At 43.4% G+C, this 22,602-nt stretch overlaps 1 protein-coding gene across 2 annotated transcripts in view; it reads right to left on the reverse strand.

Moving 5' to 3' along the window:
• Positions 1-22,602, reverse strand: part of LOC128874950 (fibroblast growth factor receptor homolog 1-like) — a 63,720-nt gene that overhangs the window by 22,723 nt on the left and 18,395 nt on the right. The window contains exons 1-2 of one of the 2 annotated variants that reach the window (XM_054120158.1): positions 14,239-14,487; positions 128-262 (exon numbers count right to left, since the gene is read on the reverse strand). In XM_054120158.1, coding sequence (XP_053976133.1) covers positions 128-212 — 85 coding nt within the window. In that variant the 5' untranslated portion in view covers positions 213-262; positions 14,239-14,487. Of the gene's footprint in view, positions 1-127; positions 263-14,238; positions 14,488-22,602 lie in introns of those variants that run through there. The other variant, XM_054120157.1, reaches the window with a different exon arrangement.

A 22,602-nucleotide genomic window follows, 5' to 3' on the forward strand; every position in this document is an offset into this window, starting at 1 on the left:
AAATTATGAATCTCGTATAAATTCAATTCAATTATGAACCTCATATAAATCCAATTAAATTATGAAGCTCATATTAAATAGCGTCGCACGTATAGAATACATTTTGTACCAATTGCAAATGGCTCACCTAATCGAACCAGCTGTCCTTGGGTAGTTCGATCGATCTGCAGGATCAGGAACACCCCAACGATGAGACATTTGGCGATCGCCATCTTCGACGACAGGTACCCGTGGCAGCTAGTGGCGCGGCATGAGTGACATTCTGAAACAGAAGCCCGGAATGGTTTGTTTATTCTCCGGCTGTCGAAAGACTGACAGAATAATCTGCCACGGGAAAAGGGGACGTGTGCCCTGGTTAAAAATGAGCCTGAAAAATAATTCGTGTCGTCTCTGTAACCTACGTTCGAACCAGTTCAAAATCTGTATATTCACGATTTCTCTTAGACTACCTCCATTTTTAATTTGCTCTAGTAATTCGATACGATTCTTTTCTTACGCGATCCAGTATCGAGAATCCAGTTTAAAATCTGTATTTTTGTAATCTCTCTATAACCATTTCTACCTTTTATTTACCGTAATAATTCCGAAACTGAAAAATAATTCCATTGCTCGCAACCTCAGTTCGAGCGACGTAAAATTTCTGTAATCGTCTTCGAACGAAGTTCAAGATCTGTATCTTTGCGATTTGTGACGACCTCCACTTTTAATTTACTGTAATAATTTTGAAACCGAAAAATAATTCCATTCGTGTTCGTAACCTCGGTTTAAACCAGTTCAAAATCTGTATTTTCGTAATCTCTCTATAACCATCTCCATTTTAAAATTTCTGTAACTATCTTCGAGTGAAGATTGTATCTCTGCAATTTCCCTGACAACCACCCTCGTATTTGCTCCAACATTTCATCGAGTTTCTTCGAATCAAAACGAAACGATTTCGATAGGACCTGATACAGAGAACGGAGCCGTTCCGTGCGCGTCTGGGCAACGTCCCACGTAATCTGAACGGCTGTACCCTGACAAGGATGCTCAAAGAGGATCCATGGGGGTTACGGTGCACCATGATCTACAGAGGTCGAGTGCATCGCGATGTTGCACCGGACGTGTTCTGGTGCACGAATCCAGCTCTGCTCTGGGACCAAGTGCCGGCCATGTGTTTTCTAGGCTCGTCCAGGACACGGTCTATTATTCTTTATGGGGGACGCGCGCCATCCCCCGAAGGGGACGCCGTGAAATGTATTCGGCGTCGGACGCGATGCCTCGGATTTCGATCCGATTTATGACGAGTGTATCGGCAGAAGAAAAAATCTTTAATAAATAAAGCAAAAAATTCTTTATGGTACCCCCTTGTCAACCGGTCCCTGTGGTTACTTTTAAATGGCTCTATTTATAAAGAACCAGGCTGGCCGCCGGGGTCTCGTCGATCGAGCCCGATCTACGTATTTTCGCGACATTGAAATAGAATGCGGTCGATTCTAATCCTCGTGCCGTGTTCCTGTGGCTTAATTTATTAGCATAAATTCTCTAGCGAGAATCGAGGAGAAAAAGAATTTTTGGGTTAACGTGATTCTTAATGTTTCGTTTAATCATTCGGGTCAAGAGTTTGACCTCCTTTTTATTTTTAATTTCAATATATATCTCACTCCATGTTTATTCAATTCTTTAAACTAACGATTTTTGCACGGATCCCTAACATTTAATTTACCCTTAACCCTTTGGGTCAAGAGTTTTACCTTCTCTTTATTTTTAATTTCAATATGTATCTCACTTCGTGTTTACTCAATCCTTCAAACTCAATCCTTCGAACAATTTCTGCATAGTTCCTAATATTTAATTTACCTTTAAACCTTCGAGTCAAGTGTTTCGCTTCCCTTTTATTTTCAATTTGAAAATTAATTCGTTAATTCTGGGTATCCTGTATCCGATCGAAAATTATTACAGAAATTCGCCCTCGTAGCAAGAGTTACTCCGAGTAATAATATCATCCTTCCAACGCCTCCATAAAGATCGCATTAACGACGCCGGAAACGCATAAAACCAACATTTTCCTCGCGTCGTGCACCCGAAAAAGAGATCTACTCGCACAGTTCAGAGGATACGTTACACCGTCGGCCTGAAGCGTTTTCAATGGCCGTATAAATTTCTCTCGTGCAAATCGTGGACGTTGAACTGGCTAAAAATGGCACGGAATTTAGAACTTTCTTACCGCGACGTGTATCATACTTCTACAGTACCATGCAGAGGTCTCTGGTCACCACACGAAGCTTGCATTATGTTTAAATAAATTGTTGAAATGAGCTTAATATATGTATCAAGGTAGTCCTCGATGATTTTTTAATCTATCATACATTTTAATTTTAACATCGACACGTGCCTCTTCGAAAAATTTAAATGGAAAATAAAAGGAATTTTTTCAATGGGTTACTCCTTTTTTTTTAAAACTCCAGTAAAAATTGATGAAACGATTTGAAATTTGACGGTGTTATACAATAACAAGAACAAGCTCTAAAAATTTCAAATTTGTATCGGAATTATTTCCTTGTAATATATCCGCTTAAAATATTCTTATAATATCATCTCGATTGTTTTAAACACGAACTTATTTATAATCGTTTGCTAAATTGATATCGAAAGAAGAATTTCCTTTAAAATTTCTTTATAGAAATTTAATGCTATCGTCTCCTAGATAGCCACTTTGTCTGTGTGCAACAAAGGTTGGGCATAATTAAAATTCAAAACATGAGAACGAAATTTCTCGAAACGAGTCCTTGGCGATAACGGCGTCACGAATAAAAAAATATTTCGGCTACCTATTAATGCGTTCACGTTTTATCGAGCGTTAAACTTTCCGCGGCGGTTACCTGTCTGTAAATAAGATAATGTATTCGATCCCGTCGTGCAACGGTCCCGTGCACTCCCTGCGTTCCTATCTGATAAGATTAAACGCCTATTCACGATTCGTAACGTCGATCTTAAAGTGCACGAAACGATCCACGCCTCGCCCTTTCACCTGTTCGATCAAGGAATCGTTGCCAACATTCTTGCCCGAACGCTATATTTATCTCGTCGATTTTCTGCGTTTAACGGGTGCTAATTTTAGGTCGCTTCGCGTTTTCGATCCCGGACCCACGTGTCCCTGGAAAAAGTAACGTTGGAATCTCTTCGAGGGCAATTTTTTTTCCACGCGATGGAATTGTCTCGATCCTAAAAAAAAAAATATATTTCATAGAAGAAAGCTCGGTGAACAAGAAGGTATTTTTCCGCTCGAAATAATTCGTCGGTTTCATTTTGTAACCAGCTGCGCCCCGGTATTCCGTTTATCTCGTGTTCCAGTGAGCGGAATCTAAACCGAGTTCTGTTTTTCCTGAAATATCCGATCGATCTTTCCAACTTCTAAGAATAGAACAAAAAATGTCTACAAAGTGAAAATTTTGTCTACGAGTCTATCAAAGGTTAAGTAATTCAACGTTTCTTGTGGTATGTAATTTTTTGAACGTCGGCAAATTCACGAATCCCATCCAGATTTATTTTCGCTATCGTCTCACCGTTGGAATATAATTTCTTTGTCGATGCTTAAAACATTCGGTCACCTGATTTACGAAAGGGAGGGTCTTGTCTGCCCGTTAAATGGCAATCAACGCGTTTTTCATGGCTTGTTGTCCACCGATTACACGTCCTTTCAATTTGTCCGCGGCCGAGGGGGCTATCGAAACGACGCGTGATAAATTCCCATCGTCGTTAATTGTTGCACAAGGGTGGAATATATTCCCGGGGCTCGTGGACGGTCGCTTTGATGGCGGCTGCGCGTGTAAGTCGGGCGATTTCTTTCGACAAATCTCGGGAAGAGGGGCCCGCCCGTCCCCGAAATTTATGCTAAGCGAACCCCTCGGGTGGTCTCGCTTAATATCGCGCCGTTAAATTTGAATTCCTTAAGGGATGACCGGTGACTTTCGTCCTGGCGATTGTACCATACGTTCGGCCGATACTTTGCTCGCGGTATGGTTGCGCGTTACTCGCCATGGGTGATACCGTGAACATAATTTTCACCGGAGAAGTAGAAGAATTCATTCTGAAAGTCGAGCATCGAAGAAAATGAATTTAAATGAAATTCGTGAATTTTGATAGAGTTATTTATTTATAATCTTAATTTAAAATATCAGAGGGACCGAAAAAGCAATAAAAATTTTATCGACATTCGTTTATTAAAGAAATCGCAAACTGATATATCATATACTGATCAACCAAATAATTTCTATCGTTTTATAACAATTTTTGTCGACGCGATGCAATTTTTCGATACGATCTCATTACTTTGCTTTTCTCGTCGCAGATGTTTCAGGCAAAAATGAAAAAATACTCTTTCGACCCTTTTCTATGAAACCTGTATTTTTTTGCACGCCAGCGTAGCCGTTAAATAAAATAAATACATCGGCACCAAAAGCAAGGTTGGAAACGAAAACATTGTGTTGCGCGAGGCAATCTGGCGGCCAGATTTTCACTGGTGGCACCAACAAAGGCCCGCGAATGCTGAAATCAGACTCTTTCCGTTCGACCTGGATATCCTTTTCCCTGCCCGTGGCGCCGAGAGAAACTTTTTTCCAGTAAACCCTCCGTTCGGGAAAAGGGATGAAAACCAGATACAGAATACATGTTCCTTCCTGCAGCTTTCTCCGAACAGGTGACCTCGTAAAGAAAGCTCGCCCCCAACGACTCGTGGGAGAGTCTTCAACCCTTGGATACTAATTGTCCCCGGGATTTATCGATTTTCCCATGTAGGGTCGGTGTATTTTTTCAGGGCGCGGAGGGGACACCTCTGGGAGTCGTTAAGAACCTTCAAAGAAAACAATCTGGCAGGAGACTTCTTTCGGGCGGACAGATTTTCGAAAAAGATCGTTAGGATGGCGACGAAAAAATAAATCTCACCCTCTGCGGGACCAGAGGCTTCGGTAAATATTCCAACGGAGGGTTAGGTCTCTAGCGACTCGTTAACTTCATGAGTTTAATCCACGAAGATAAGTATATTTAAATTAGAGGACGGTGGAGCAGTGCGTAGCGTATCTGACTATCACGCTTGAAAACCCGGGTTTCGAATCCCGGCAGTCCACCTCAGTTTTTCTTCAAGGAAGCTAATGTAAAAGTATCGAACAAGTGACGCAAGATAAGGTAAATGAAATTAATAAAATAAAATAAATTTCACATTAAATTACAAGCCAGATTTCCGAAAAAGATCGTCGGTATGGCGCCCAAAAAAATAAATCTCAATTCATCAACAAATATTCCAATGGATAAGAGTATGTAAATGAATAAAATATACAAATGAAATGAAGTATATGTGAACGAGAATAAAATAGACTAGATTTCCTTAAATACAGTACGCTTTATCGTTTCGCAGAAGCAAAGGTAAAAATAAACTCGCGGTATCGACGTGCTCGAGTTGTTGGAGCATCGATGGCAAGCCCCCAGCTCTGCATCGAAATGCAACAACTCATTCCGCGGGATCGAGGGCGAGCACGGAGAAATGATATACGATCGATCGACACGCCTCTCTGGTCTATAAAAATTTATGACGTCTTCCGAGACGCATTACGCCGTTTGTTCCCTCTTGCGCAGCACGCGCGTAAAGCCGCTCTTCAGGGCCGTATTTCAATTTGGCACGTCCGTGGCCGTTGCCTGTCCTCGACGGCCGCGTTTTTGGGCCTGGCCCGCGGCCAACGCGCCGCTGGAGATCGACTTTTTCGAAACCGGGGCGGGGTTGAAAGAAACAACGAGTCAGGGAAAATGCTCGGAGACTCGTTCTTCGAGTTTACACGCCCACGTTTGTTCCAATTGCGTGGAAAAATACACTAGCGACCATCAATCTCGATACGCTACCACACCTGTAACTTTCTCGAAGGAAGATGGAGGTAATCGATGATTCCTGTAGATAAACGAGTCGAAATACTATTTAAAATTTGGCATTTGGCTCGATATTCGTAGCTAGACTGAGGGTATTTATGAAAATTCATATTTTTACAGATAGGGAACAAGAATTGAAAGTGAAATGTCTGAATTTCTAAACGGTGTAATGATTATGTATGATTAGGATTATGATTATGTGTCATTTATCATTTTCCAGGTTTGTAACGGAACGGAAAAAATAAACAATCACAAATATATATATATATTTATATTGAAATTAATATCTGGTAGAAGAATAATAAAAATAATCCCTCCTCAAAAAATTCGGCCGCCTTCGAAAATACAGTTCTCCGCTGAGCATACGTTTTTCCAGCGTTTAACTACCTATAGAATTAATTTCGAGGCGCCGCGGGTAATAAATATCTCGGAAGGTAGGTGTCGGCGTCGATCTTCAAATTACACAGCCGGACGCCACCAAATTCCCCGACCTACGTCGCGATAATTGCCAGGGCGAAGACGGTCGGAACAGGTCCAGGCAGTTTCATTCAATTTGTCCAGGCTCGAGTGTACGACTTGTCCTAACCGTTCGTATATCCTCCGAGATATCGAAAATGGGAAGGGTTTCCGTGTTTCGAAGGATTTTTCGGTGAAGAAACGACCACCGTGCCGATTTTACTCGTCGAATCGTTTAGGGGAAGTCGTATGAAAGTCGATTTTATGGCTGGAACAGCTTAAAAAGCTCTTCCGTAGGCTCCTATCGAAATTTCTCTCCCCTTTCTCGGGGTTTACTATCGTGTCGGGGTCGTTTACACGGAAAGGGCATTAGCTTCATTGTTCCGTTAATTGGAGACGCGGGGGTTGAAGCTGATAACGCTGCTAATTGCGACTTAGGGAAATTTCTATTTGAGATTTATCCAGAATGAAATTTCTGAAGAATTCTTCGCTTTTATTACGAAACTTTTTGATCTTCTTTAAATGGTCCTAGAAATATATCAACTTTCAACCTTTGTTAATATTTGAACCCTGCGATTACTAAATCGTGCAAGCTGACCTTCCACTTGTCTAATAAAAAAAGGAAATCTAGAACCCGTTGAAATTACAGTTATTTCGGTGGTACGTCTTCCTTCATTTCCATATTATTTAAACGAAGCAAGGATAGAAATTGGTAGTTCGAAGCTTCAAATTTCCTACGGTTCTACACCAGCATTATTTCTCCCCATCATTCTCCACAACTATCGTCGTCGAATTAAAATTCTAGTACCACCTCGGACGTGTTCAACCTCTCCAAACGCCGAGGCGAGGTGAAAACGATGTCCGTATAAAGGTACATTTTATTGACGATTCTTGAAAAGGACGTGTTAAGAAATATTAAAACCTCGCGCGTTTCAAACCGAATCTTCCGACCGTCTATTTTCATTCTGTGCTGTGTATTCCAGCTATTTATATCTTATTTGCTTCGATATTATTTTTATTTAATCTTCCTACTGTCTATTTTCATTAAACGCAATGTATTTCAACTATTTATATTTACTTAGGTATTAAACTGTTCTGCCAGTACCAAGAACAATTTCGTTCAAAATATACTTTGACTCGCGTAGTTCCCCGCCAGACGCTACTCCCATCTTCAAGAAAATTCTCGATTCGAACCTCCCGACTTCCTGTTTTCATTATACGCGATATATTCCAACTATTTATATTCTATCTGCTTTGATATCATTTTCGCTCAATGTTTATACATTTTCGCTATATATTTTCGTACTAAAGCGTTCATCTATCAAAAATAATAATTTCGTTCAGACTATCCCTTGACTCACGTAGTCGCTCGGCGACAAAGATTGTCCCGCGTTCGAGAAAATCCCTTCGCGGTTGCACAGAGCGTCAGGTCTGAGAAGTTGTTCTCTAAAGGTGTGCAGAAGCGAATTTACCCGTGAAGAAACGGACAAAAGGGTATCACATTTAACACACCTACGTCGAACGTAACGCGGAATCGTATATAATAAAAGATTTGCCAAGTTGCGCGCGTGTTGGCGTAAATGGTGACCCCTATCGGGCTCGCACTTCCTGTTTACGGCTCGGCCCGTTTTACATTTTGCGGTGTACAATCCACAGGAGGAAGGGCACGGTTTCAGCCTTCCAGAAAAGCTGACTTACTCTTTTCGTTTCGCCCCTTCCACTTGTTTCTACGCGTTCTTTGTGTTTCCTTTGGACCCTTTGACGCGACGCCGACGTGGTGGGTGGACGAGCTTTCTCGACCGCGAGATGGTAAAACGAAACGACTTCGATTAGGCGACCCTCGGCGAACCAAACGCGACCAAAACTCGGCCAGAACAAAACGGAACGCTTCAAGCTCGAATCAGTTCGTAAATTTTGTCGAATGGTCGTTCCCGCTTTGTTCTGAAAATCGACGCTATTATTTATGACTTTACACTCTGATTTCAGGTTAGGGAGACGCTTCCCTCTGTGTAATGTGATTGTGTGGTGCTTGTGTGGTGCTGATTCCTGTTTCCTCGATCCATGAGAGCTTTTGTGTGGCATGATTCAGGATGGGTGCGGTGCGAATGGATGTTGGAGCCCTTGGTCCCCTTCTGAATTTCATTTATGTCTTTCTCTTGCTATTTACTTGTCTATCTATGATGTGTGATATTGTATGATGAATTGCATTTATTGAAACCTATGATTCAAAAACTAATTCGCTTGTAACCAGTACAAGTAGATTTTTGTTTCATTATTCAATCATTTGACTCTACGTACGTCTTATTTCCCATCTGTTGCAATGGTTTCATATGTCATCTCTAACTTTGAGTCTTGTAATTTCACATATAAAATTCACCAATGATTCCAATTGATGTCACTAATGCTTAAAGTTATAATATATAACATTTGGCAGCGTAGGTTACTTCTGCTTATAGCCTACCATTAGTTGCATTATAATAACAGTTGAAAACCTGATGCCAGCAAAGCGAGGTGTCTTGCATCAATGTATATGTATATGTACCAAGAACATGTTTACCTTCTTTTGGCTTATTTTTAGTTTTAATTCGTATTAGAAAGCTACAACACTATACTCTTTCATTATATGTATAATATGAAGCGAAGATATACTGTCAAAGAATATTACTAATTTTGATTCTATACATAAAGTATACAGTACATTTTGTACCTTTACATTGTAAGTACATACATGTCACGTTACTAACAAGTTCTTTTAAAGTCAGAAAGTGTACTTACAAAGTAATTAGGTTTGAATATCGCACAGACAGAACCAACCATGTTAGTTAAATAGAGTATTTCCTACATTTTTTCTTTGAATAAAGCAGGCTCGTATACATTATTTAGAAGATACTTTCGACATTTACGTTAAGTTTACTGCTACATTATTGCCCCATCCGCTCGTAAACGAGATTTATCGCGGTATTTAACGTCCAGACCTGAAGGCTACCACATTAGGCAAACTCCGATCGTAAGATAGTGGCCATCAATGTCATTAGCATATAATGAGCGTCCTTTTCGGCTTGTCGAGTCAATTTATTCGGAATCGCGTGAAACGGAAACCGATCGCCGTCGACAAATTAGACTGAAAACAGGTTGACGCAGGTTAGTGTCATATGAAAATATACGGAAGGGCGTCGATCCCCAAAGTAAGCCGCTTATGGGGGATATCCGTTTTAACCCCATGGGACTCTGCGGAGAAAGTTGCATCGTTCGGGGCGTGGGTGGTCTCGAAGTCCCCAGATTCCATTTCGAAAAAGAATAAAATGTCGGTTCGTAACTCTGACGATGCAATTTTAGATTCTATTGCTTTAATCTTCAAGAAATTTATACGTTTGAAAGTATTTAACCCCTTGGTGGTGCTAAATATATTTTTAGGTTAGGAACTTCTTGCATTATCCTACTTAGTTAAGATTTATAATTTTTCATTCAGTAACACCTCGATAAGTTACTAAAATTATCTTTAAGCATCAATTTTTGACGTTTAAACATTAAAACGAGACGTTCCAGCGACCCTTCGCCATTGTCGTGTTTACAATGCCGCGTTCACTTATTTACCGTGCACTTCAGTCTCGCCACGGAAATTTTCCAAAAGGAAAATTTAATTTTTGGAAGCTTAGGTTACATCTACGTGGCCACGAATTACTCGCGAGGCGTCATCGGCTAATATTTGTCGAGTTTAAGAACAAAGAAGCAACCGAGCGACGCTTGGAAGCCTTTCAACGTTCGAACAACAGGAATTTTCGTCGCTTTACTTCTCGCGGGCATTTTAGACGATGCTTTTAACCTGGGTCTCGTAAAAAACGAGGAAAAAATAAAATAGGGAGGAAGTAATGGTTCAGCCCATAAAAACGAAGACCGAGGTTCGGTGTTTCTAACCCCTCGAGATACCAACACTGTTAGGCTCGAAATCAACGACGAATTTTGTTTACATCTCGCGATAGGAATCATCAGAAGGCAGAGATGAAATTTCTTCTGACTTTTGAATATATTATTGCATCGAATTAGAAAGAAGCGTCTTTAATCGCTCTTGTAGAAGTAGAGGTGTCAAATTTTGAGGTTAGTTAAACACGTTCCCAAATTAACCACCAGGAGCGCTTCGAACATTTCCAGATTTCTGTCCACGTGCCCTCTGGCATCGCGAATCGAAATTTCACGGTAGAATGTCCGCGAAACAAAACAGTTTACCAAAACAAGAGCAGAGTAACTCGGAGTAACTCGGTTTGTTTTCAAACCGACGTCGAGAGCTCAGGGTCGTTTCACGGTTTGCCTTTAAATTTCGGCCCACGGATAAGGCCAGAATTTCTTTTCCTGGCGCGTGCTCGTGCTCTCGTAGACTAAATAACGGCATTAAATTGGTGAGGTCCGTTCGTACGTGGCGCCACAGGGTATGAATTACGAGGGCAAATTTCTCTACTGTTGCTTCGAGTGTCTCTTAAAAAAATTTCTCTTAAAAATATAGTAATTTTTACGTTCTCAAATAAATTGTTCGTTACAAACACGCTTTCAACGAAACGTATATTTGGAAACATTGAACTTATCGCGCAATTTAAACAAATTTCCTCGATAGACATAAAATGCTACGAATAACTATTATTTCGATTTTGAGAAAAACTTCTCGAAATTTAATTCGAGCGCGACGGGCGCGCGTTCGCGCCAATTTTCGCGGGTTTCGAACCTCGGCGAATCGCGTTCGCGCTAAGACGCGTGCGCAAAAGGATTTGGAACGATCGTGTCGCCTACGAAGTCCAGTTGGCCGCGACCGATTCGCCTTGTTTGGCGTGTTCGGTGCTGGCCATCTTCGGCGCTTCTCGCGATCGTCGTGCGACGATAGAAAATCCCGTGATGCGCATAGCGATACGTTTAGGAAACGTGCCGTGCCTCGCGAGGAGCGAAGGGAACGCACCGTGCACGTACCTGGAATATTTATATCGCGAACGGAATGCCCACGGTTTGTCGCGTCAAAGCGGTTAAAGACTCGGCGATCGACGCGAAAATACCGATCGGTCGACTAGTGGCGCGCCCTGGCAGGGGGTAACGGAACCACGGACCCATTTTTGGGTCATTGGGTCATATCTGACCATACCTGGCCATACTTGGACGATTAGAGTCATTTTATGTGTAACGAATATACGTGCTAAGAAATTCTATGGGTAGAACACTTACTCCTCGTTGGTCAGCAAGGGGTTACAAAATGGCGCATACGTACCTGCAACAGAATAACAAAAAAAATATAAATAGTAATAAATGCATTCAGTACACATATATGATATGTTTCGTAGCTTCCAAATCTTAAATTCTATTTAAGATCCCTCAAGTTCTCGCAGACAATTATCTCCATAAAGGACCTCTAAACGCTAAAGGCAATAAAAATGTTTAAAAAAAGTATCGTCACGTAGAAATATCGAGGTCCGTTGTTCCTCCAAATATCTTGTTTCGATACGCGAGGAGAAAAGAGAGAGGAAAAAAAAAAAAGAAAACGAACGACGGCGTCAGCGGTGGTTTAGCTGTGGCTGGGCAGCTAAAAAGGGACACCGTGGCCACACCAGCGTGAATAACAAAAGGCTCGTGGAACGTGCGTCGCGTCCGAATGAGGACGAAGGGATCGGTGAACAGGGAAGTGCGCTTCTCGATAGCGGAATATTCATTCCGAGTTCGCGATCATCAACGCGATCGCGCGATGAATTCGCCGGCGAATTAATAAGAAGAGAGACGTCTTCGGGGTCTGTTTGACGCTACGGCGTACGTACCGTAACTTGAAAGCGGTGCAGATGCCGACAGTTACGCGCGTACAGTCACGAAACTATGACGTCTCGAAAGCAAGGTATTAAGCAAGAATATGACACCGAGTCGTGGATGAAATGGGAATCTAATTAAATATTTCAACAAATTAAAAAATTCGTTCTTTTGAAAATTAACCACGAGCTCTGAGTGAATATTTTATAAAAAAAAAAAAAAAAATGAGGTGACCAAGGAATCAAGTCTGACTGTACAGCGATCACTGTTAGTGTTTTGCGCAGGAACGAACGCGGTGTTACGCGGTCACGAAAGTGTCAAGTTTACACACCTGAACGATAAGGAGACGAAACGTTTTTATCAAATTTTCTATCTTCAGTTTGCTCAAGCATGGTTTATCGTCGGTGGGTTATCAGTGGGACCGTGGTACCTCGCGGTTGCAGGTACGCAGTGCTCGCGGGTCCACCGACCAGATAACGCGTGATAACGTTTATCGGCCTAGCACAAGAACGCGGCCCTTGCACCACGCTGCTTGTCCGGGAGTTCAAGTTCAAGCGCGGCGTGCTTCCTGGTTTCTTATTTTAGGAAATTTACCCATTCGCGAAAAGGAGTTAAATATTCATGAATCTAGGTCACGGAGCCCGGTATAAAATGGTAATTGAATTTTTGTTACGTAAAAGAATCGAATACGAGGTGTAGAAATTAATTCTGTGCTTTTACACGAATTCCATTATAACGAATTTCAGAATTTTGAAGACTCGGTATGTTCAGTAATTCCACGCATTTTGGTCATCGTTGTTCTTCTAATAAATTATTAGTTACCTTAGAAAGGCACAGAATTAATTTCTGCACCTCATATTTACAAAACAAAACGAATATTTGCAAACAAAAATTCATTTACTATTTTTACGGAACGATATTCATACTCAGTATGTTCAGTAATTCCACAAATTTTGGTTATCGTTGTTCTTCTAAGAGGTTATAAGTTTACCTCAGAAAGGCACGGAATTAATTTCTACATTTCATATTTACGAAACAAAATGCTAAACGAATACTTGCAAAACAAATTCGTTTACTATTTTTACCGAATGATCTTCGCAAGCAAATTAGGAAGTAACCGTAATCTTTTTGCGCTCATCTATTCGCGGTTCGAGTTCTGAAATTCATTTTACGCGCCACCGGCTCCTCGCGGGGTCCCTTCTTCAAGGGAAGTGCCTTTGTGACCCTTTCCTCCTGTCACCCGTGGAACATCTGTTCACCGAGCACTAGAAACACTTTTTTCGAATCGCGTTGCTCGACGGAACAGAGACCGCCTTATGTTTCAGCGGGCCATCGAAGTAACAAAAAAAAAAAAGTAATACAAATCACTTCGTTACAGACGAAAATTTATACTTCTCGGGCTCATTAACCAGAGCGTATGTGGGACACAGAAGCTCGAGGACACAATCTTTTTGTCCGGGTCGTTTCGAGATTGTCGCCCTCGTGATTCCAACAGAGTCGCAAAAATTGGGCCGGGACACGAGAAATTAATTAATCCCAGGCCGACAGTCTTTAGAAAAAATTTGGAACGTGTATTCTTTTCGGACGATGACACAAGAGAATAGGATATTTAATTCGCTTGGTGTGGAGGAATTTTAAGAAAATTGATTTTAAATAAACTTTCACAAAATCAAAAAAATTACCGCTTCGTATTACAAAACAAAAGCTCCCAAAATTTAAAAAAATGGCACTCCCGTGATTAGATTCATCGATCGATTTCCCCCTTCGTAAATCAGTTAGAAGATGTCGCGTAACACACTGCAATTTCCATTTCGCTCCCCAACTGAACGATCTATTCAATCGATCCCCCAACTAGAATTCTTTCGAACGACTCGATATTCCCATCGTGCCAAGTGCCAAGTTTCATCAAGCGTCTTGCAGCCAGCTTTTTGTGAGTGACACGATAAGAGACTATCAAGTGGCGCGAGAACGGAGTGTCGTTGAATCGAGACTTTTCCACGGGGACCCCATCCTTTGTGCCGACCAGTAACTGTGCAACTCTCGCAAGAAAGTAGCCGAGGCTGATTATCTTTTCCACTCATCCGCGAAGCCCACGGGCGATAGAATCTTCCTACTCACCGGTCTCGATTATTAACCTTCCACAGTGGCACTCGATGCATTGTTCCCTCGTGCCATTATCCGGCTTTCAAGCACTGTTCGCGGAGAGACGCACGTTTCCCTGATTCGGTCCGTCACGCTGCTTACCAGCTACACGCGTTCACCGATCCCCATAATGGATGGTTTCCTGGGCAGACGGTGGTCGTACGAGCGACCAAGCAGACGCATAATCCGCGTGTCCATTGACGCAGAAACAGAGCACGGTCGTTGAACACCGGCAAGGGGGGAAGAAGAAGACACCAGACGGGACAGATAGACGAGAACACGGTCATGTACGGAAAGGATACAAGTTCGTATTAATTTAGCAACGCTTAGTAGCGTAATAAGGCATCCAATGTATCCTTAACACTTTAAATAAATACAGAATACGAGGAACACGGTCTCTTGACACCGGGGTCTCGAGGAAGTCGCGGCAGGACCGTTGCGGTTCGGGGTTCGCGCGATGTTTGTTTGCCGACGGCACGTTTTCGTCTGACAGTCCGAGGCTCGCCGCGTGTCGTACCTGGATGCGCGCATGCGCGACGTTGCGCGGGGCTCGGCGGTATCGACGCCCAGCGATCGGTGATTGGCTGTCCATTCATCGGTCCTACACGCGGTTCGGTCACGTGCCGAGGTGTATCGTGGACGGTGCTACTACGAGGGCTGACGCGGGGGAACGGGTGCGTTGAATGGCTCCCGGTCATTCGCACCCTTTAACTTTTGAGCGATAGTGAGGAACCGTGTAGGATTAAAGAAACGTGGAATAGCAAAGTGAGAGAGCGTATACTGAATTGTATACTGAATATACCGAATATACTGAATATACTGAATATAGTGAATTAAATAAAATGGATTATACAAAGTTGTTGCAAAAGATCCAGAATTGAAGAATAATTCCTCGAGAGGATTGAACTTGAAGGGACTCTCAGTTGTCACTGGGTTTTTCGCAGTGATTGTGTATATTCTTCTAGGAAGCGCAAAATACCAAGTTTATCTGACCTTCCCTCGCGCAATCCAAATAGACGTGCGTATTCGTAATACCAGTTTATCGATTCGACGTGTGAAGAGCTGTTTCTACACACGCTTCTTCCTATTTGCAGTATTCGTTCGATCGAGTCGCTTCGAACACCTGCTGTGAAGCAACGTTCGGTTGAAAACGTGGCTCTATCTAAAAATTAATCAGTTTACGGACTTCTATCTGAACTTTTCCTTTTTTTTTTCTGAGACGTAGAACACACCTAGCACGGCGTATCACTCGAAGAACCAGTTCCTCCAACTATCCGTGTTCTTATAATTGACTACTATTACCTAAATAATCTATTGTTTTCTATCGACTACACTGTACAGAAAAACGGTATAGAAAATGTAAATTCTGAATTTATAGAATGTAATCCAAGGTGAGCCATTAAGAAAAGATTCGTTTCTGAGAGTAAGACACATCCTCAGATTAAATATTTAACACAAAGAAGACTTCGCTTCGCGCACAAAGGAGTATCTTTGCACAAAAGATACGAAAAAAAAAAACAAGTAAAACGACTAAAGGTGCGTTTAAAACATCCACGCCTTCGAAAGACCAGCTAATTGTTGTTAGGTTAACAGAACGTCCGTCGAACGGAGTTGTCCGCGGTTATGGAGATGCACGAGCGATTCGTGTTGCAACGATCGTCACCAACGCTCCCATGGCGTGTTTGTGAAACGCGGTTACACGCATCGAACGACCAGTTTTATTGTCGGCTTGCGAAAGGCGCGAAAGTGTCAATTCTTGGGCGCTGTTAACAGCGTTGGCGTTCTTCTTGACCTAGCTGAACAATGCAATGAATCGGCGAACGTCCCTTTCACGTCTTAACCACGCAATTATCGGTCTGCCAGGAATCCTTTCTTTCATAGTCTTTGATCGCCATCTTATCGTTGGAGTTGGCACGTCTTAGGAGCCAGTAGGTGGTCGATATCAGAAATGAATTCCAAGGAAGGGATCGCAGGGAGTTTTTCTTAAAGACTCGGAGTAGTTCTATTTTATTCTATCGCTATTCCTATCGTTATTTTTATAATTCTACATGTGCGTTGAAATACCAAAAAATCAACAAACTTTGAAATCCAAGTATTTCATAATACATCCTCTGAATATAAATCACAGTTTCATCAACATACTTTCTACTATCGAACCCACGAACGATTCCTGCCCGTTTGCGTACCGATGATATTTTGCTCGCGTGACTCGTACTGTTTACACCCATCTTCGTCCTCCACTAGAACCCCAGCATAGTAGCGGCGACGTTAACAAGGGAATCGGATCGTTTGGGAGACGTTTATCGTTCGAAAAATTAGCCAGCATCTCGGGAACGGGTTCTGGGAACGCGTCTGAATGAATTAGAAAAACGACGACGCACGTGCGCCGTTTCCGGCGTGGCAGGCAAATCACGACGTACTTCCGTTGGCTGCATTCGGCTGCGGGACTCCCCGAGAGCTCCCGAGGCGACGATATATGCCCGACACGAAACGGACACGCACTTTTCTGAATTACGTGTACACATTTACAATGCCACGCGGAGATCATCGGGCGATAAACGTTTGCGGCATCGCGCCACCCGCGTTTCATTACTGCCCCTTTGAAAACGCTCTTCCGAGAGTTCCGTTCGTATCGATCGGATGATAGGATCCAACGATCGCGGCCGCGATTCTGCCGCGAGAGGGTCGCGAGAGTCGAGATATGTACCCGAAAATTTCAAAAACTACTTAACCGACCAATACAAAATGTTAACAGTAGCTGTGTTATTTCGAGAAAAATGATATCACATCTGCGTAAAAATACGTAAGAATACGTTGAGCGCTGAACTACCGCTCCCAACCGCTAGGTGGCTGCGCGTCCGTGAGCCAACCCGAAAGAGAACTCGCAGCAAGTTTGCACGATATATACGAGTTCGTTTCGTCCGGTGAATCGCTTCAAAAAATAAACAACAGGAAAGTGTTCTATATTCCGGAGTTCCATAATATCACAGTACAATAAGTCTAGTAATAAGTAAATATATATATATGGATTAAATATGGGAGAGCTTTGCCTCTCCTCCGATCGAGATCATTAAAATTCCAACTACCTGAATTTTTACGACTCCTGGAGACCCTTTAAAGTTCCCTAAACAAACCCAACCATCGTCCAAAAGGGGTAATAAAATCCAGCGACATCGAATTTTCCCTCAAAGCGACCATTATTTCCCTACGCGTGCGTAATTCGTAAAAATTCTTAGAACGGCTACCAAAGAAGGCCGAAACGCGCCGCGCCATCCCCTGAAAATTACTCGCGGGTGTCACGTGGCCCTCCCGTCGCGGAGGAAGTCCTCTAATGAGCCTCCTCTCGAATAATGCACAGCAGATGCCGTTCCCGAGACGTCCTTCGTCCCCCCCCGATGCTCGTTCGGCCTTTATCTCGAATTACACGACGCAAACTCGACGAGCGACCACGAGATATGGAAACGCGTTCCGTGAAACGGTCGGTGGAAACTCTCGCTGATTGGGTCGGGCTCGTTAATTAATGTTCCCACGGGCGAAACCTTTTGCTCGTTTCGCCGCGAACCGATCTGAATTAATTCGACGCCATCCACTCGCTGGCTAGTTTGTAGCGCGTCGTAACGAATCGTTGAAGGACCAGAGAAAGTCTGTATAGCTCGGGGATAACGTTAGGGAGTTCTCCGTGTTCCTGTCTGAAATGGGATCGAGGAACGCGATCGAGATTATTCAAGTTGGGAGGATAATGTTGGGGGCTGTTTACTGTGTAGCAGGATGTTTACGACTTCCTTCGTTTGCTACCTTCGATGATATGATAACGATGCTAGTAGATGGTATCCGTTGCGATGGTTTTGCATTTATCGCAGTTGCTAAATTGATTTTCTATAGGAGGGTTGGGTTCCGAGATCGTTTCGCGTCGAGCTGGGAAACTAGTCGCGTCGTTAGGCTCTTCAAACTTGTTCAAACCTTCCACGAACGCTTTCAAACCTCGCCAAACCTGAAGTTCCTAGATCTTTCAATTCTTTTTGTCTTAATTTCTACTTGTTACGCCACTCGTTCGAGGGAAAATTCTTTAAACACCATTTTCGCTGAGGTTTGACTGTTCAACCAGCAGGCCTGACCTGTAACAGCGTGCAACACACAATTCTGCCGTGATCGCAGGGACACACGATAATCGAGGAGAGAGGAGTTCCCCATCGAAGGCCCGCTCGATCGAGCCGTGACTCCACCGACGAGGGTTCGGCACGCGATAAACGGTCGTGGAGCGAACCTGTGGGCGTTTTATGCTAATCAACCGGAGTGTTTCGCGTCGAAAGGACCACCGAAAGCAAAAATCACGCCACAATGACCCGACCCGCCCGCCTGGCTTTCACTCGACCCGAGCATTATCGTCGCGCGAGATGAAACACCCCGTTCCTTTTGCCACTATCGTCTGGACAATGTTGCCATGTACAGGGTGCTTCATAGTTTCTTACGATTTAGAGCGTGCAGGTGATGTAGGAGATTAGGGCTTAGAATTCACAGATCAGGGCTTAGGATTCTTGATGGGATTGTCTTTGGGACTCTTGGAGCACGGCGAAGATGATACTAGCACTTCTTCACCTAGAAGTTCTTGACCCTAGCATTTTCTTGACCTAGCATTTTCCTGATCTGGCACTTCTTGACCCTAGCATTTTCTTCACCTAGCACTTCTTGACCCTAGCATTTTCTTCACCTAGCATTTCTTGACCTAGCATTTCTTGACCCTAACATTTCTGGATCTAACACTTCTTGACCCTAGCGCTTCTTGACCTAGAAAACAGTAGTGTCGTAAGCGTGAAACCCTTGCAAAATGTTGACTCTAAGAACTGCAAAGTCAAGAGCTCCCAAGTCAAGAACTTCTAGGTCTAGAAGTTCTAGCTTCTAGAAATGTTACTACCAAAAAAAACTCGTATTAGCTCCGCGCGTTCCAAAAGTCCGTTTCCATACCGCAGCAAACCCACCACCAACCTCCACCCCCTGTCCTAACGATCAACGCCAAGTCCAGCCGCGTCCAGTTAGTGGAAAAGTTGCCGCGCGACTCCGTACAGCATTATCAGAGGAACAAAAGGCCATTACGGCGAGGCAGGACGCCGATCGGTCGCGAAATCGCTCGAGGCACTGAATCACGGTTAATGCATGGCTAGGCGAGCCCGAGGCAGCGTTTGACAGCGTTGGAAAGATCACCGCGACAAATGATCCCCGTCCTAGGCCAAGCTATCTCTCAGTCGAGGCTACCAACGTTCGTTTCCACCGCGTGTAAACGGCTTGTCATCCGCTGACAACAGTATTTGTCTTCGCGACTCCGATCGAGGAGATTTATACTCGTCGCGGAGGACATGGCCAGCCTTATACAGGGTGTTCGTTAACGCGCGGAAGGCATCGAATAGCCACGTCGTCCAGGGAAGAAAGTTCGCGAGAGTCTTAAATCACCTTGCCTAGGCTCGATTTATAGCGTGTTCCGTTTCCTACTACCAGAAGAAATAGACGAAATTACCAGTTTCGAGTGGGAGACGGAACGTGGGTGGCTGTGGGCTGTTTAACTCTGCGAACGTGCGCCTTGGTACCTTGTCGCCCGGTTAAAAGTCCGAACTAAGTATCCTGCGAGCCTGGTTAGCTTGTTTTCGAGTCGAAGAATTCTCGGCGGTCCTGCGATTGTCGGGGTATTTTGGAATTTTACCTTGTGTAGGAAGAATTGGAGAATTGGGAACCTGCTAGGTCGTTTGAGGTACGACCACTTTCGAATAGGATGGATACGCAGACTTTGGAAAAGTCATTGCACAGCAGGGCTCCTTGGCAACCCACTTCGATGCTGTCATGTAATACGCTTGTCGAAGCTGTTGCACTTTCTAGTCGAGATAAGGTAACTTTTCATCAGAGTTCGAAACGAAAGCGACAAGCTTCGCGATATAGGTGTAGGTAGGTATACCTACTAGGAGTTATCGATCGATGAGATACAGTGGATTATTATTTTTGACGGATGCTCCTTTTTCTTATACTCGCGAATGGTTTACTAACAGAGGTTTACATCTTGAACAGAAGAAGAGAATCCATTGAGGAATAAAAAAAATTAATTTAGCAGGTGAGATGACGTTAAAAATAAATCTGGATAGGATTCGTGAATTTGGCGAGGTTAAGTAATACCACGACGAATGTTAAATTATTAAATTTGTAATAGTCCAGGACTTTTTATTAAGGAATTAAAAAAATTAATTCCAAAGGCGAGACAATAATACAAACAAATCTTGATAGGATTCGTGAATTTGTCGAGGTTAAGAAAATTAAATGCCATACATTATCTAATCCTTTATAATGTAATCGATATTTGAAGATGAAATGTGAGAATCGATGCGTTCGTGAACCAGATTTTAAATATACATTCAACCTGTTTAAATACATTAAATGTATTAAATACACGCGAGACTAGTACTACAAACGAAATTTTAACTCGGTAGAAATTTTCACGAGTTTTAGTCTAGCAATCCTTGCAACTTTCTCAAAGATTCCATAAAAAAGAGTGGAACTCGATAGAAAGTTTCCATATTCCATATTCGATCAGGAAGTCCCGACGCAGAGTCCCCCGACTCGTTAAATCGACCACGTTCCGGTGGCTCCTTTTCTCATCGCGCGACAATGAACCGTAAAATCAGGCTTTTACATTAGAATGAGCCCACATGCGACATAAGCACCGAGTTCTCGACGCGATGTCGCACAATGACCGATTCACGGCCATCGGAGCGACAATGCGCGCTTGTTTGGCGCGCGTCACAATGGAAGCGCAGCCAATTCGTGGGGAGGACAGCTGCACGTGAGAAAATATTTGGGGAACCTGCGAGTTCCCTTCCGCCATTTTCAATTCCTGGAGATCGTCAAACTCTCTTTCGTTAAGTATTCGTCACTAGTGACCAAGATTTAATCGATTTACGTTTCCCTAACAGTCGTCGTTAATAACTATATTTAAAATGTTGACGCGATGCTAAATCTATACAAAAAGATACTATCGTTATCGTTATCGATTTCATTTGATTATTTGCCCTGTTATGTCTACGAGTCCCATCGCGAGATTGTCCAAAAAATACGAAATGCAATCTTCTATTTTTCTCGAGTCTGTCGTCCATACTAATGCGTATATACTTCATCTTCTCACCTCTGTGACTAATCTAAAGCGTCAGTGATAGATATCGGTCAGCGTCCCAGTGACTCGGCGCCTTCCCCAAGCCCAAATGCACTTCCTATCATCGATCACCAGTTACCCGCGATAAATGCCTCGAAGATCGAGGATAAAAAGGTGATGTAACGAGACGGAGCAAGAAGTAATCGGCACGAGCCGCATTCCGATAGCACTTTTCATTTCCTCGAGCCGATAGCTCCGGTTGGCAGGCAAGCAGCCAGTCGCCTAAGTACTCAATTAAATTCGCGCGTCTCGTCACTCTTTACACGAGGCCCGATTAACTCGACACAGGGGAATCCTCGTCTCGACTGGACTCTCTCTCTCTCTCTCTTTCTCTCTCCTGTCGGCCACAATCTCGTCCAATCAGCCGACCGGGTAGACGCGAGGGTACTCAGGAATTTCGCTGGTTCCTGGTGGGTCGCGGCGCAACGTGGACGCGTCACCTCCTCGTAACGAGGGCTTATTTATCTGGCCCGCGATCAACCGTGTCAGCCAGGACCACCGCGACGAAAACTGGTTTCTCTCTGAATGAGTAAAGACGACACGCGAGGACGTACCGGTTTCACGTGTCCGCATTAAAGATACCGGGGGCAGAGGCGGCGCGATTCAATCGCAAAAACTCCATCGCTCCGGCCAACATTCGCCGTGGCCGCAAGCTAATTTAACACGCGCCCAGGGTCAAGGCGCGGTAGACTGGTTCGAACCGTGGTTTGTTTAGGACACCGTCGCCTCGCGATTAGGGTTCGTGACGAGGGGCGAGTACAGGAAGAAAATAAGAAGATGGTACTTCTTGACATACCATTTCATGAGGTTAGACTTCTTGACTCGGTACTTCTTGAGATAGGATTTCTTGAGCTAGGATTTCTTGACCCTAGCATTTCTTAAACTAGAATTTTTTGACCTAGGTGTTCTTGACACTAGGATTTCTTGACCCTAGCATTTCTTGAGCTAGAATTTTTTGACCTAGGAGTTCTTGACACTAGGATTTCTTGATCCTAGCATTTCTTGATCCTAGCATTTCTTGAGCTAGGATTTCTTGACCCTAGCATTTCTTAAACTAGAATTTTTTGACCTAGGTGTTCTTGACACTAGGATTTCTTGACCCTAGCGTTTCTTGAGATAGGATTTCTTGACCCCTAGCATTTCTTGATCCTAGC

Source organism: Hylaeus volcanicus, chromosome 4 (assembly GCF_026283585.1).
Source record: "Hylaeus volcanicus isolate JK05 chromosome 4, UHH_iyHylVolc1.0_haploid, whole genome shotgun sequence".
Taxonomy (NCBI): Eukaryota; Metazoa; Arthropoda; class Insecta; order Hymenoptera; family Colletidae; genus Hylaeus; species Hylaeus volcanicus.